We start from the raw sequence: 16,094 nt of genomic DNA on the forward strand, positions 1-16,094 counted from the left end.
CCGGGTCCAAGGGTAGATGTAAGGCAGAGCCGGGAAGAACAAGGAGTATGTTTATAAATTGTTCTTCTTTTCAGATACCGGTAATGAAAGTCCAGCATTTTCAGGCCTAGGCGGGTTTGTGCTAATTGAATCATGAGTGCCCAAGAGAAGATGTGACAGTGTTTGGGTTTCATAGGCCTCTTGTTTCAGCTGTGTCTGTCCGGGATCTAACTTTTCTTAGATTTGGAATGGAACCGTAAAGAAAAATGTTTTTCACGCACTCATTGATTTGTTTTCGTCCTTGGGAGAACCGCCCAGCCGTGAGCATCCCTTTGCAGGCTTTGGAGACCTCGCTTTACTCTTGCACACCTTTTGGTCACTGTGAAATAGCGGATTCCTGGAACTGATTTCTGCCATTGGGGGGAACATGGAATGCAACTAGAAAAACCTCGTTAGTCAGATGGCAGAGGAGGAGGAGAGGTTTCTGGAATGAAGCCTTGGGAAAAATAAACGGAACCGAGGGAAGGGAGCCCTAGTCCTCTGGCGAAGTAAGTCCTGGAAGGTTTCTTGTGGGTGAGGCGGGAGTACGTGAGCATTATTGAAGAGTAGCCGTGATTGCTAGTAAATGCGCAGGAAGTCAACGCCTTACCATGTGTACAGTCTCCTGAACTCAAAATTCCACACAGAGTACCAGGTTTCTTTTCTGATTTCTCCCATCCTGACAACCCTCATCTCTGGAACTGGGGACGGGTTGCTTTGTGGGTTTCTCTTCGTGCCCGTAGTCGGACAACATGCTTTTGTCTCTTTCTCTTCTGCTTTGAAATCATCATATTCATTCTCTTCTTTTTTACTCCCTGGATTTCTTTGAGTGGGGTCCACGAGTTCTCCCCTTTTCTCATCGTGTTCCTCCTGAGGCAGCGGGGAATTTTGGGGGTATGTTAGGGTCATCTGTGCTTCCTGTGTTCTGAATTTTCATCCAGCATTAAAATCACATACTAACCAATCCACGTTTCATCATGAAACACTTCCCCTTTCTTTTTCCACGAGGTTCCAAATTCACTTTTCTTAATGTTACTAAGTTAAAAGGTTTCCAGGTTTTTTGGCTACTTTTTTCTTTCCTGGGAGTGCCTGGCATCACTGAATAAACAGTTTCAGATCCAAATTTGCCTAAACTTTATTTGTGTGAATGTTTAGCATGTGTTTATATTGTGTTATGTGTTATGTGTTAGGATCCATTACGGTGTGGGCTGAGAGATTTTGTTTGACAAAATGTTATGTCTCATTTGGGTTATTTTTGAAAATCTAGAATACTTTTACGGAACCTCAGAACTGAAGAAACAAATGGAATTGTGCTTCTTAATAACTTGTTTTTCCTCTTCTGGGACAAAATATGGAGACATTTAAATTAGTTATATTCAGATATACCAGAGGCTTATCTCCCTTTTAAGCTGTTGATGATCTTGGTTTGTTTTCTTTGTGGAAATGAACACTTCCATTATCTCACTTTGGCTGCAATGGATAGTCTCCCTTATCATGAAAATTTTATGTTGCTCTCAGAGGTATTTTAAAGATTATCCAACTATACCATACAAAATGCTGAGAAGTTATTTGATACATGGTTGCCTCTGGAGAATATGTCAAATTATGAGTTCATTGTTCCTGTGCTAGCAAAGCAGCATAATCAAGCCAGAGAATGCCTCGAGTTTGTTTTGATTCACTTTTGTTTTAAATTTACCACCCACTGTTTTATCCAAAATACATAAAAGCTTGTGGGTTTGGTATGTTTGTCTTGCTCTCATCCTGTAATGATGTTCAAACATGATTGTACTTAAAGTCTTTAGGACCAGACAAATGAAGAGTCATTTGCTCTTTTGATAACAATATCAGAGAACACTGGAAAAAAAAAATTCGTTTTCCCAGTCTGTGTTCCCGTAAGTTCATAGTCATGCTGTTTGCATAGCTGACCACCCACTGAAGCCAAGGCACGTGAAACTGCTGTCCACTAAAATGGGCCTGAAAGTCACATGGGACCCACCCAAAGATGCTACCAGTAGACCCGTGGAGCATTACAACATTGCCTATGGGAAGTCACTGAAAAGTCTTAAATACATCAAGGTGAATGCCGAGACGCACTCCTTCCTCATTGAGGATGTGGGTAAGTGACACTCTGGTCTTGTTCCCAGTCAGAACTAACTGTACACCAACCTTCTCAGTTCCCTTCTTAGGTAGGATGGCTGTTTGTGAGACACAGTGTGGACGGGCTCAAGGGACCTCCTGGTTCTTTGGGAATGGGGAGCCGAGTTCATGAGGCTGTGGCTTAACCTTTATCTTGCCCCTGGGCTTCCTCATTCTGCATTTGAATTCTAGTATTTCTGGATATCTCTCTAAATGGGTGTAGGAAACCATTTTTAGTTTCTGAATGTGCTTTTGGAAAATACGTTGGTCCTTTGTTTGTTTCATAGAAACTCAACTACTTTGTACTTCATCTTGAGCTTTCTAGTTTACAAATCAATCAGAGGTTACTCAAGTAATGAGTCCCTGTGAAGGTATGTATGTGCGATATTCGCTTAGCCACATCTGGTTCAAAGATGTAACATTCTCCCCGTTAAATTTGATTCTGGAAGTTTGTAATGTTTACAGTTTTTCCTAGATATATTGTTTTATAAGTGCAGGTATAGGCGGTTTTGAACTTAGGTTTTGAGCTGCCACCTCCCAGGGATCCCCTGGCTTCTGCGTTTTTGATCTGACGAGCCTGAAACTCCATTTATTCTACAGTCACGTCACAGCCCAACCTCACGATGGATCGTGAAGAAGTAACAGAAGTCAGCATCCATGACAGCCAGGTCTCCCTGTGCCAGGTCACCATTTTCCTGCCTTCCTCTGGTGGATCAAAATCAACTCATGACTCCTTGGGTTCCTGGCCGTAGTCTACGCACTTGCTCCTCCACCTCCTGCTCCCTAATGTTAGGTTTTCTGAGTAATGGAGCAGAGAGTGTATAGAAGGGGCATAAGGGGGGCCAGATTTCCTTCTTGGTAGTTCCAGCCACACATACATTTCTCTGAATCCTTTCCATGTCAGTATTACCCTAGAAAGTCCAACTACGAGGTTAAATGGAGATTCTGTTGGACCGAAGGCATGAGCAGGGTCATATCTGCTTGTTCAAACCTTAGGTTGTTAAGATTGCTGCAGAGAAGAAACACATGCAAAAAGAGAGCCCTAGAGCTCACTGAAAAACAAATAATCCCTCCCAAGTAACTCACTGATGAGTTAACAGGAGTCAGAGACATGTGGATTACATTTCTTTGAAAATACGAATAACCTCAGGATGAAGAGAGAAAGTGCCTGGCGAAGCATGATTTTACATTCTGTCTGGATCTAGAGCATTTTCCAGTTGGTCTGGCAGGTCGTGCCAAACCCTCAATGCCACCAGGCCCTGCCTCAGTCAGACAGAAGTCACACTGGCCTTGAGCACAGCAGGGATGCTAGATGGCATCACTGTGTCGCTGTTCCTGGACCTCTGGCCCGAGAACTAAAGTTCCGTTGCAGGAATACTCCTCACTGTGAGAAATGTAATAACCGTTATTGTCTTTGATACAACTAACTCTTATCTCTCCAGCCTTTGGCCCCTCACATGCCCGCACACTTTCGTCTCCTCAAGGAGTTCGCACCTTCACTTACCTTTCGCGGTAATTTATTTTGAGGCAAACCAGCACTACTGGAGTTTCGCTTTCTGAAGCTGCACATTTGGGGCGCACTCACTTGGTAATGTGGCGTCTTGGCTTCCCTTCCTGTTCCACTGACTTCAGGAGCTCAGCCAAAGAGAGCATCGCAATTTGACCTTGACCCCTAGATGCAAGTCAAAAAGTGGAGCCCAGTTATTTCAAGATTAGCATTTCCAAGATTCCAACAACTGTTTTTCTAGATATTTGTTGAAATAGTCAAAGTCAGCACGCAGATCTAGTAAAGGGAGTGTTTTACTGGGATAAGGGGAAAATTTCACGAAGCTTTATGTGTGTTGCAATGAAGATTTCCCATGTGCTAAATTTTATGAGTTCCACTGACATTTTCTTACTGTTTTTTGGAGATTTCTGTTTGGAGCTTTCATGGAGAGATATTATTGGCAGTTACTGATAGCATAGGTTAAAACATCTAGTTAGCAGACAGTGCATTTCTATTTCCTGCATTAATTTCACATTAAAAAACTCAAAAGCTTTTTCTGCCTACTGCTCACGGATCCAGGCTTATTACACATGCCATGTACTTTGTACTACAAATAAATTTTGTGTTCTTTGGGTCAGGTGTATTTTAGTTACATGAGAGGAATGTTAGCGATAGCGATTAAAACAGTGAGAGAGAAAGCCGTAGTTAGACTTGTCGCTTAATTCAGATTTCTTTATTTGGTTATATATGAGGAAGACGGTTAGTGAATCGAACTGTCATTCTTGGAGATGTGAAATGGTGGCTTGATATAAACCATATGTTTCAGAGCCGGGTGTAGTGTACTTTGTGCTGGTTACTGCAGAAAACCACAATGGAGTGAGCCGTCCAGTTTACAGAGCTGAAAGCCTGCCTGGTAAGTCTTACCTAGAATTGGAGGCTGTCTTTTTGTTACTTAGATTGGGAGAAACATCTCTCCTTGCTTTCTCAGGTCTACACAAACGTAGAATCTTTAAAGAGTTCCCAAACAGGAATTTTCTTTTTTTTTTTTTTTAGACTTGTCTAGCAAGCTGAAAGATTGAAAACTAGGAGAGATTTGCTCCTTCTTTTAAAGTAATTTGAATGTAGGTCATTCGTGTTTTGTCCTATTTTTTTGAACACTCGTTAGAGTAAACCACGTGCAAAAGACCAAAAAGATGTGTTGTCGATAAAGCGTATGTGCCTTGTTACTGATGTGGCCTGAGCAGATCCTCTGGAAGAGTGTTGAAAAGACCATTAAATATACGTTAGGGCTGCGCAGAAATGTGGAAAATCCAATCGTTCTTGTTTCTAACTATGAAGTTGCATTTTCCTCATTTAGGAGGTGAATGGATCAAGATTGATGGTTTTCCCATTAAGGGTCCAGGACCATTTAATGAAACCGTCACAGGTACCTCGTGCTCCTTCGGTTCATGTCTTCACTGAGGCACCGTCTCGCAAGAGGGTGGTGTTTCTGTCACACACATGTGCTCACCAACCTTCATTCAGTTCCCATCGCTAAACTAACACACATGCCACACGGTTTTGGTCAACCTGCTGTGCACCTGATGGCCCAGACTGCAGCCATTGTTGCTCATTTCTCACTGTTCTTTCATGTTCTGGAGTGGGGAGGTGTCCGCATCCACATCTGGGGATACTGTTGCACTGTTAACAGGCAAATATGGTGGTTGAGATGGCAGTCCTGGCCTGATGAGGATTGTTACAGCTCTTTTTCCTGTGGATGGCGTAAATGAATGGAACCCACCAAGCAGTGGCTTTTATTGGCTAATATGCTGCCTGCATCAAGTCTTTCTCTGTTTTCTTGTAACCATGGGATATTTTGTGATATGTTAGAGAACCTGCCTTCCATCTCTGCTCCATATTTGTATATATGTTTTATCATTTGGATGTTGCTGTTGTCTAGTCATGTTGTTTTACTTGTTGAGAGAAGTGTGTACATTTCTTGTATGTTCTCGTATGAATGTGGTTGTTTTGGAGTGTGGTTGGATGATATCCCAAAGGCGATATGGCGAGGAACTGTATATTATTTTCATGACCCATGTTTTTAAGTACATCAGTCTGGTGTTGTTGTTGAGAGGAAGGTGAGTACTTTGAAACCAATGACCATAATCTACTTCTCAGGTCAGATTTGATGGGTGTAGGCAGCTTCAAGGTCCCTTTTCCACCAAAAAGGGGTGGAAAAATGAAACAACCAGAAAAGCAAACTGGCTTTCCAGGAAAGGTGATATGTTTTTGTTCCAATATGTTGGACTTGTGTTGACCCCAGGGGTGATCGAAGGGAGACATGTTAGAGGTGATTACATGTGAAGGGATGAAATTTGGAAGAGAGAAGTAAGAGACAGACATGCATTGTGGAGTCATGCTCCAGAGTGAGAGTGCGAGCAGAGAGTGTATGAGGGTGACAGAAGAGACAAGAGCAAAAGGCCAAGGGTCAAAACGGAGAGGATGATGACAGTAAAGTAGCCAAGATGGTAGTACACCTAGGAATATGCAGAATAGACAAGGGTGTTTATTCCTCGATTGTCTACCCCTGAAGAGGGACATGTAAACTCTTTGCTGACAGAGGTTCAGTGCCTTGTATTTGAATCTTGTATTTTAAATGACCATTTTATTTTTTATAATCTTTCTGATAAAGTTTTCTGAATGTCAGTGGTTTTAGAACAAATAGTTTTCTTTTGCTTTTTCTTAAGTAATGAATTCCTTGTGCCTTCTTTAATAGAAGTATGTGTATGTATGACCTTTCTGTGTGTGTGTGTGTGTGTGTGTGTGTGTGTGTGTGTATGACGTGAGCATGAATTACCGAAATGCTGGGAATTGGGACTCATGGACAATCACGTTCCAACTCATTATGGGTCTTATGTACAGTAAGATGATTTAACCTCTCTCTGTAGAAGACTTTGTGTGCCCTAGTTGCCAAAGAGCACACTTCTATAATACATAATAGTATATTTGTTATACATTATGATACAAAAGATACTGGAAGAAATTAGCTGAAACAATTTACAGCATATGGTGTAAAGCAGAATTTTTTTAATGAATATCCAGAATGCATAGACTTGGCGACGGTGCTCCAGAAAAAAAAAAAAAAATCACATTTCATTGTTATTAAAATAATAAGAATAATTTATGAGAAGTGATCAAGAAGTGATCGGCATGCATCTACACCTTTTTTATAAGGCTTGGAAAATACTATGCTGCTGTTCTGAGGAATGGTTAATAAATTATAATCCTGGTAGTTAAACAAAAGAAGTATTCTGAATTCCAAGTATCTTCATTCAAAAGAAGGGATTTGTCCTGGCGATATTGGCAGACATTGGCATTGACTCCTGGGGTGAGGTCCCAAGGGTTCCCTTTAGTGCTTTGACTGGTGACATCCCACTTTATTCTAGTGTTTTACTTGAAGCCAGAGGGAAATCTATTCTTTTGCTTTGCTGGAAACAGTAGTTTCAGTTCAAATTCCAGAAGGCCTCTTTATGCTGCTGAGACCTATCTTGACCTCGTTATCTTTCCTTAATTATTAGATTCATTCATTTAGCGCCATTGGTTTTGCCAGCATGTCTGGATGCTAAAGATACAATAATGAAGAAGATAGACAAGGGCTTGCCTTAATGGAGACTGTAGTCTAGAGGGAAAGAAAGATAATAAACATATAAGCAAAACATAATGCATATAATCTGTATTAGTTTGCTAGGGTCGCCATAACAAAATACCACAGAGGGTGACTTAAACAATAGATGTTTATTTTCTCGCAGTTCTAGAGCCTGGAAGTCCAAGATCAAGGTGTCAGCAGGTCTGATTTCCCCTGAGGACTCTCTCTTTGGCTTGCCTTTCCTCTAGGAGTGCACATTCTTGGTATCTCTTTGTGTCTCCGAATTTCTTCTCCTTAAAAGGACACCAGTTAGATGGGATTAGGGCCCACCCCAGGGGCCTCACTGTAATTTAACCACCTCTTAAAGGCTCAGTCTCCAAATACATTTACCTCCTGGGATAACTGAGGGTCAGGACTTCAACACGTGAATTTGGGCGGGGGTGGGGGTGGGTGGGGACACAATTCAGCCTGTAGCATGATCATAAGTTCTTTGAAAAGTGAACAACATTGAGATCTAAAATAAGCAGGGTAGGGGAGCCCAGGAGTCGCAAAGATGGTGACGCCAGGCTGAGATAGTATGGGGACCGCGGGGGTGAGCGTTAGGAGGAAGAACGTGCCGTGCCAGGGCTGACTTGAGTGATTCTCAGACTGGTCGCTCGTCCAAATCTGAAAACCCAGAGGACTCAGAAAGTAAGAGGACTAAGCAGAACTGCAATTCCCTGGCAGAAATTTCAGCTTTGCCTTTGGGTAGCTCCTGGTCTATCTTTCAGCTAGAAAGTTCTCTGTGTATTTAAATGTAAGTTCCCTCTCACTGAGACTTAAACCCATATTCCTCTGTTTACTCCCCAGGGAAGAGAAGTCCCAAGTCCAGATACTGGAATCTTATTATTTACCTCCCCTGAAGACTTCTTTTCTGAAGTTGTTTTAGCTTTTTTTTCCCCGTTGACTGGATGTGGGGTCATATGGTCTGTGCAAAGCCAGACACTGGGGTCGGGACAGGACCATGGCCCGACTCTGATTCCAACCAGCCCAGCGACTGGGCGCGCAGGTCAACCTGCCTTCACCAGGCTCTTCATCTGGAAAATTTTAGTTCTCAGTAAGATCATATGTATTTTTTTTAAGTTTATTTCTTTATTTTGAGAGAGAGAGAGAGAAGAGAGCAGTGGAGGGGCAGAGAGAGAGGAAGAGAGAGAGAATCCCAAGCAGGCTCTGTGCCGACAGTGGGGCATGAACTCAGGAACCTTGAGATCCTGACCTGAGCCAAAGTCAAGAGTCAGATAGATGCTCAACCCACTGAGCCACCCAGGCGCCCCGGATCATGTGTATTTTTAATAAGGTGATGGTTTTCTAAAAATCGTCATGCTGCCCTTAAGCTATGGGGCCCAAACTAGACATAATATGGAGGGAAAAGTCAGATATGTGCCTCATATTTTGTTATATCATATTTTAGTTCCTGAAGCTTGCTCATTTTGTAGACAATTAACTTATAGCTCAGACTTGAGCCCACAGTTCTCTGTGGCCATTCTCAACCAACACTGGCTTGGTACCTGACCTCCAGTTTGCTCCCCAAATACAAATAGCATGTTGGCGCTAGGCTCATAATGGCCTGTCCACACTGACATCCTCCATGACAGTGGCCCATGTGACAGCTTCACCTCATGCTTTCCAGCTGCTGCTACCTACCATCTGTGGTAAAGCTGCTCCTCTCCACAGTCATCTCGCCTCCTCAACTGCCTCGCTCTCCTGAGCCCGCTTTCAGACCTACTCAGGCTTTGGGTCCAGAGACACGTCCCATTTCCACAGTCCAGAGCCGTCTCCTGGCTCACTTCTCATCTTATCCTGGTCCCACTCATGTCAGCACGGCCAGCCCCCTGACAGAGGGACAGCCTCAGTGGCCTGCTAGTCCCCACACCACCCCCCCCCGCCCCCCATCCCTCCTGCATGTGCATTGTTGAGCCTCGTGGGAGAAGCAGAGAGTTGAGCTGATCTGCACCATTGTCACTCCTTACGGCTGGTTAGCCAACTCCACGCGGGTCCTCAGCGCTGCTTGGCTGTTGTTCTATGTGCCCTAAATCCGGCTCCTTCCTTTCTTCCATGGGTTGGGCCAGAATGTTGCCACTTTGCTCAGGCTCCTCCCTCTGCCCGTTCTCCTCTCACTTTTAGCCCTGCTTCCCTCCTCCCTGGGAAATAAAGGCCATCAGCGTGACACCCCTCCTCTTATTTCCTGTGACCTCCAAACTCTCATCTCCCTTCCCTCCTCTCGGCTCTGAGGAAAGCTGCAGTCTCCACGTCTCTTCAAGGCTGACTTCATGCACGTGAAGCTGCTTTGCACGCATGGTCAAGCCAGAGGGCAGGCCTGGGTTCGCATCCATCATGGCAGCCCCGATGCTCCCCTCAGTGCCTGCCTCAAACAGCTGATACCTGCTGTTGAACAGGTGTCCAATTATTTGACATGGAAATGATGAATCAGGAAGCCATGCGCCCTACAGTTTGGCGTCTTCCTGCCCTGGCATTTCTTTTCATAGGCAATACCTATAGGCATATGAGAAATGGGTATTTCATAATCTAGAAATACGAATTCTGCCCTTTTCTATCAGTAGCTCATCAAAATGAGCACCGACCTTCAGGTGTATTTTCGTGCCAATTTATTTAAATGTGACTGTTGTCGAGCGTGGAAACTCTAACCCCGGTGTGCGGCGATGGGCTGTTTCCTGACCTGTTGACTTCAAGCCGCTGTCCCCATCAAGCCGGTGTCTCTGCCCTGTGCACGGCTGCCCAGGCTGCCCAGGACATTCCCAGATCCAGATTCCTCAGCTGTAACATGCTGCACTCGACAAGAAGTTGTTAGGCTCCTTTCTAAGAACTGTCTCAGGTTCTGGGTTTCATTCTACGGTTCCTTTCAGCTTTGAAATTTCGTGAATTTTGGACACTAAGTGGATTGATTCACCACTTTTCATGGATGATTTTAAGCTTAGCAAGCGATTGGGAATCATTTTTATTACTGAGAAATGTCTCCGAGCCTTTCTCTCCACCCTACTTTGGCTGTTTTAGGTCAACAAAGTCAAAAATCCTATTAGCAAAGGGAGAAACACTGACTTGGAGTGTCTGGGTGTTGAGTGCATGCCCAAGGACACAAAAGTGCACAGAAGAAAGAATTGTCTCCAGGGATCCACTGAAAGTGCCTCCCCCAATGGCCCCCCCGTCTGTGCTGCCCTCCCCTTCTCTGTGTGTGATGGCAGGAATCCTGCCACGTGGGCCAGAAGACACGCGTCCGTGTCACTCTGGGTAAAAGGTGCCGGCACAACCCACCCGTGGGCAAATCACACACAGTGTTGATTATCTGATTATCCATCAGGTAATGCTGGAGCCAGACCATGGGGCTGCTCTGTGCCAGACTTAGAGTAGACTCCAGTCCAGAAATTTTTAATTAATTATGATCAGTTGGTCTTTTCGCAAGCTAGTTTTGATTAACGTCCCGGCCAACGGGGATTTAATAATGTCTGTGGCATTATTTCCTCGGGAGCTTTCTCATGCCATCATCAGTTGTTACTAAGTATGGTTTGCCGGGCAAAATCAGTTTCTGGTTCACAGCCCGGGTGGTGAGCTCCTCAAGGGCTGGGTCCTTTGATTTACTCATTTTTTTAAAATGTTTATTTATTTTTGAAAGAGAGAGAGACACACAGAGAGAGAGAGAGAGACAGAGAGACAGAGAGACAGAGAGAGACAGAGAGTGAGGGAGGGAGGGGCAGAGGGAGAGGGAGAGGGAGACACAGAATCCAAAGCAGACTCCAGGCTCTGAGCTGTCAGCACAGAGTCTGGCGTGGGGCTTGAACTCACAAACCATGAGATCATGACCTGAGCTGAAGTCGGATGCTTTAATCGGCTGAGCCACCCAGGCGCCCCAGTTTATTCATCTGTTTATCTCCAGGGCCTGGGGCAAGCACACAGTAGGTGCTCCATAAATGTTTTTTAAGCAGAAATGCACTTGGAGGCTGCTTCCACTGGGGGGCTGTGCCCTGGTATAGGAGATGAGCAGTGACGAGAGCTTCCGCATCACACAGCGCCCTGTCAGGAGGCCAGGGTCACCTCTGCCTGGTTCAGCCGCGGACGCTGGGGTGGTCCTGGGCCGGCCGGTGTGTCGGCCACAGAGCGGTGTGGTCGTTAATCAGAGATCCTAATTCTTGCCTTCTGTTTCTTGGAATGATATTGACTGTGTCTGTGGATTGGGATTCCTCGAGGCGGCTGGTCTGTGAGACGAGATGGGTGCACAGTCCCTCTGCTGTGGGGCTGCCTCTCGGTCCCTCGGAGGCACTGCCCGGAGACAGGTGCCTTCCTCTTGGGGGCTCCCAGCTCTTTATCAGAGTGACTGCTTCCAAGTCGCCTGTCACATTAGGGGGGAGACTTCCCTAACCTTCAGGCCCGTTCTTCAGTAATGAGAAAGTAGGGCGTGGAGGCTTGTGTGCGGAGCTGTGTGACTTCTCACTTGGCCGGATGTGCTTGGGTCAGAGCCAAGCCCTCGGGGGTTCCAGCCCCCACAGGTTTCCCCTGGAAGGGAGTCAGGAGCCATCACTGACGGCCTTCTCTGACACCAGGGCTTCAACCAGCCTTCTGTGGCATTTCCCCTGTATTGATGAAAAGGATATGTGCTCACAGATTTTCCCTTCCGTGAGTTGCTAGGAAGCCAGTGGCCAGGAGTGAAGCTGTTTGCTCGGGGTGGGCTGGGTGCTCCCTTCAGAGCCGATGAGTGGCTGCTCCAAGCAGACAGGGCAGGGCCGAAAGCTGGAGAGATGAGCTGTCCCCACGTGAGTGGCCTTGAGTGAGGGGCTGCTCTCCCTGCCTTCATGTCCTGCGGTCATTACTAAACCCAATGCTTCTGACAAGGTCAGCGTCCTGGGGGCCAGGTGCCGCTCTCTGACTTCATATCCACCGTGGCCTTTTCTTTTGATGTCTGAGTGGAAGAGAGGGAGGGTGTGGCCCCTGTGAGGTCGCCAAAGAGGGATGTGCTCATAAGGCAGGATCCCTGCAAATGCAGATCTTAGTCCTGAAAGAAAGCCCTTTTCTCTTTTAGCTTTTCAACCTATTCAAATATCGTAACTGGGTCTCCATTTGCAAAGGGCATGTTGGGTCACAGTAAGAACTTGAATTCTTCAGTAGCCACTCAACAAAAACATGGTCTTCATTTCCAGGGAACGAGTGCGTTACTTAGTTGTCTACTCCCGAATGAGAGCGATGTAGACGAGCTTTAAGACTAAAACAACTGAACCAAACACACCTTTGAACTGGGACATGATTTTCCTCAGAATATTTCCCAGTCCTTCGTCTCGGCCTCCATAGTCTCCGTGTTACGCCGCGGGGTGAAGAAATGCCAGAGGTCTGCATTTCAGCCGCTGAGGAGGTCAGAAAAGGACCGTTCCCCCTTTTGCTTTTCTGTGGCCCTCGTGGGTCCTCAGGAAGTGCCTCTGGAAATGACGATACCCCCAGAGGGATCTAGAGCAGACGCTTTCAGTGACTGCGACTGCCCATCATGGATGGAGGAGGCCTCCACAGCTGGAGAAGCTCCTTGGATCCCCTCACGCTGTGTCCATGGGGCTGGGCCAGGGGTGGGCTCCCCCCAGGCTCCTGTCGCAGGTGGCTGAGGACATCGGCGGCTGGTGTTGTTCTTCAAGGCTTATACAGGAGCTACTGCCGTGAGTAGGAAACAGACCCTTGCTCTGCCTACACAGTAAGATGGTCAGCTTAATGTGGGGAGAGATGCCCCTCGAAAGGCTTAGGATCTGTAAGAACTGAGGAATGTGTCCATGCAGGTGGTTGCTGAACCTCTTAATTCTTGTGCCGGTGGCCGGGCTTCATGACCAGCTTGTGCAGGTGTCACTCATGTGGCACTGGCCGCCATCTCAGGGTGACCTGGCATTTTGTAGCCCTGGTCCTGTGGGGTGAAATCGGTGGCATAAAGTACTTTTCACCGATATTCTTTGCACCACCGAGGTCAAAGTCAGCCACCGTTTGACACGTTGGATAACATCCTGAAGTTGCTGACGCACTAGTGGTTCTTGGGGCTTCTAAACCTGGGGTTCTTGGAACCTGGAAGTCCATGAAAGTATAGGATTCACCGGCCATGTCCACAGGAAGTGCTTTCTTGTTGATCAGTCATTCAAAACATTACTTTCTCGTGTAAAACAAACACCAAAATATTAAAGAGTAGTCTGCAGAATTGACGTGCAATTTTGAGATAAAGTCTGCATAAATTGCCTTGCTCCTGGCTTCTGGGATTGTGCCATCTGCTTTTGCTATTAAGTAAACTCTGGTGAAAAGTTTGAGGAGCTATGCTAAGTGATAACGTGAAACGAACAGCCAAACAAAATAAAATGGCCACAGCTGAGTGGTCCCAGGATGGCGGAAAGTATTTGCTTTGTTTCTGGGACCATCCCTACTGGATTCCGAGTGCCCTATTTTAGGGCACCAGTGCTGGCTGCCTCGCACAGCCTGTGGGGTTCTGACCACACCGTCCTTTCTCCACACCATGCCGAGAAGGATGCCCTGAGGCTTGTCATCTGGTGACAGCCTGGACATCACTGCATCATCCCAGGGAGCAGGAGAGAAGAGTTTGTGAAGACCTGGGCAGGTCCAGGGGGCAGGAGAAAGCTTGACGGAAGACACTTAGGTTGGTTGATTTAAGAGTTAGTGTGAGATGTTTTATAAAGGTTCTTTAGGGTTCATGATCCATCACAATGTTAGTAATTGGCATTGTTTAGCTTGGGGGAGATCAAGGTTGTTTTTCTTTCTTTCTCTCTTTCTTTCTTTGAAGATCTTCTGTCTTCTCCCAAACCCTGAAAAGGCAGTAAGGATCCAGTGCCTCCAGGTGTGGGCTTAGGGCCACCGCTCTAGTGTCTCTGAAGGATGGAGAGATGTGTCTAACTTGCAAAAATTCTCTCCTTCATGTTCTGAATGCTTCCCGGATGAGTCAGGTGGCCAGGCCGTCGGTGGTGCTGCCCAGGTCCTGGGCTCTTCATCAGACGGTCTTCCCTGGAGTGCTGAAATGTATAAATGTCAGGGGAACTGTGTGATGAGTGTATCCTGATGGGACAGATGGACCAACTTCTCTTAAGAGCAGCCAGGTCCTTGGGGTCTTCGCTGACATTTTCCGTAAGTGGGTGTCCTCATGGTGTGGAAGTCACGGGCAGTGATTACTGGAGCTGCAGACCAGATCCTTCACCTGAGGTGTCTGTGAGGCACCAAGGGGACCTTCTCCCAGGGCAGCTGCCATGCTGGCCGCTGGTGACACCGAGTCTATAACCACCGGGAACTTCTGAACAAGAACGAAGTGGAGAGAATCAGAGCTACAGATCCCACAGATCAGGGTTGCCAGCCCAGCTTAGTGCCCCTGCTGTCTGGCTTTGAATTCCCCCTTAACCATTCTGAGCCTTGCTTTCTTTGTAAATGGGCCATTATTGGATTATTGTGAGGATGTTTGTCAAATGCCTTCTGCCTGGTAGGGATCCAATTATCTTACGAAGGTTGGTGACATGGTGACAGACACTATTCCAAAATAAAGAAATAAGACAGTCTTTCTCTTTCTGGTTAAGTAATTCTTTCTTGTTAAAAATATTTTCTCACTGTCGTTAAGTTGTTAGTAATAAACTGTCAAATAAAAATATTTGGCCTATCACACAAAAGCTTAGTAGTCAAATCACTGAGGATGTTTATTGGAAACGAAAACATGGCATTAAAAGGACCTCAGAGGAAGAACTGCAAATGTGGGTGTGTGGAAGGAGAGTTTTGTGAAACATGCAGAGGTGTCTCAGGAGATTACGTGTCAGAGCTCGCCCAGGAAGGAGCCCTTGGCAGACAGAGGTGCTTGCAAACCTATCTTGGCAGATGTCAGTCAGTGCTGGCCTGGACCTATGTTAGCGACAGGGAATCCATACTCCGAGTGGGGACAGCAAAGCCCATGTCCTGTCTCTGTTCTGGCTGTCCGCGGTTCATCTTCACACCCCTCTAATGCACGTTTTCTCCCCTTTTCCCATCCTGTCTCTTCCTTATCATGTTTATTCACCAAATGTTCACATAAGCTTTGGACTCCCTGGCCCTGATGGGGGTGGGGGCTGGGGAGTGTTTCCACAAGCCTTCCAGGTGATTCCGCCCCACACTGCCGTGTGGGGGCCACTACTCTAGCCTCACAGGCTGGACCTCTTCTTGCTGGATGGACCGGTGCCCCTGCTGGCCTCGGGGGTCTGATGTTTGGGGATGGTGGGGAAGCTGCCTGGGGCAGAGGACGAGTGAGCACACAGGCCTGCCCTGCGAGGCCGTGGGAATGGGGATAAGGGCCATTTACCTTTATCTTTGTGAGGCCTGGAGGTCAGGGAAGTGGGGTGTCAAGTTGGTCAGTGGAAGAGACCACTTAAACCTGGTCCTCAGAGCTGCGCACCGAGTGATACCTCACACTCTGCGGAAAATGAGAATGTCCTGGTAGCTGAGGCCAGGCTGAGGAAAGTGGTCCCTGGACAGCAGTGGCCACGGACTCTTTTAGGCCAGCGAAGAGGAGGGACTTGATAATTGTTAGATGCTTTCAGTTCATGGTGCAAAAAGGGGTCTGGATTAGACCACCTCGCATTTGAGAAGGTTTTCAACGTAAAGAGTCTTTGGCAATAGGGCATCTTTTGCTTTTGTCTGGTTCTTTGCAACGCATTTTCGTGGCGCCCCCCGTGTGCAAGGCATCATGGTGAGCTGTGTAGCGCGAGTGTGGCCCACCCATCCAGTGAGTCTGGTAAACGAGGAATTTCATTTTTATCACAACTGCATACACAGCTAGCAATGAATGTGTGCTTAATA

At 46.4% G+C, this 16,094-nt stretch overlaps 1 protein-coding gene across 1 annotated transcript in view; it reads left to right on the top strand.

The window, feature by feature from the left end:
• The window catches only part of FNDC1 (fibronectin type III domain containing 1), a 107,989-nt gene that overhangs the window by 25,128 nt on the left and 66,767 nt on the right, over positions 1-16,094 (top strand). The window contains exons 2-4 of the mRNA XM_047858725.1: positions 1,940-2,134; positions 4,467-4,553; positions 4,998-5,066. Of these exons, the coding sequence (XP_047714681.1) occupies positions 1,940-2,134; positions 4,467-4,553; positions 4,998-5,066 (351 nt within the window). The remainder of the gene's footprint in view (positions 1-1,939; positions 2,135-4,466; positions 4,554-4,997; positions 5,067-16,094) is intronic.

This window comes from Prionailurus viverrinus, chromosome B2, assembly GCF_022837055.1.
Source record: "Prionailurus viverrinus isolate Anna chromosome B2, UM_Priviv_1.0, whole genome shotgun sequence".
NCBI classification, from domain to species: domain Eukaryota; kingdom Metazoa; phylum Chordata; class Mammalia; order Carnivora; family Felidae; genus Prionailurus; species Prionailurus viverrinus.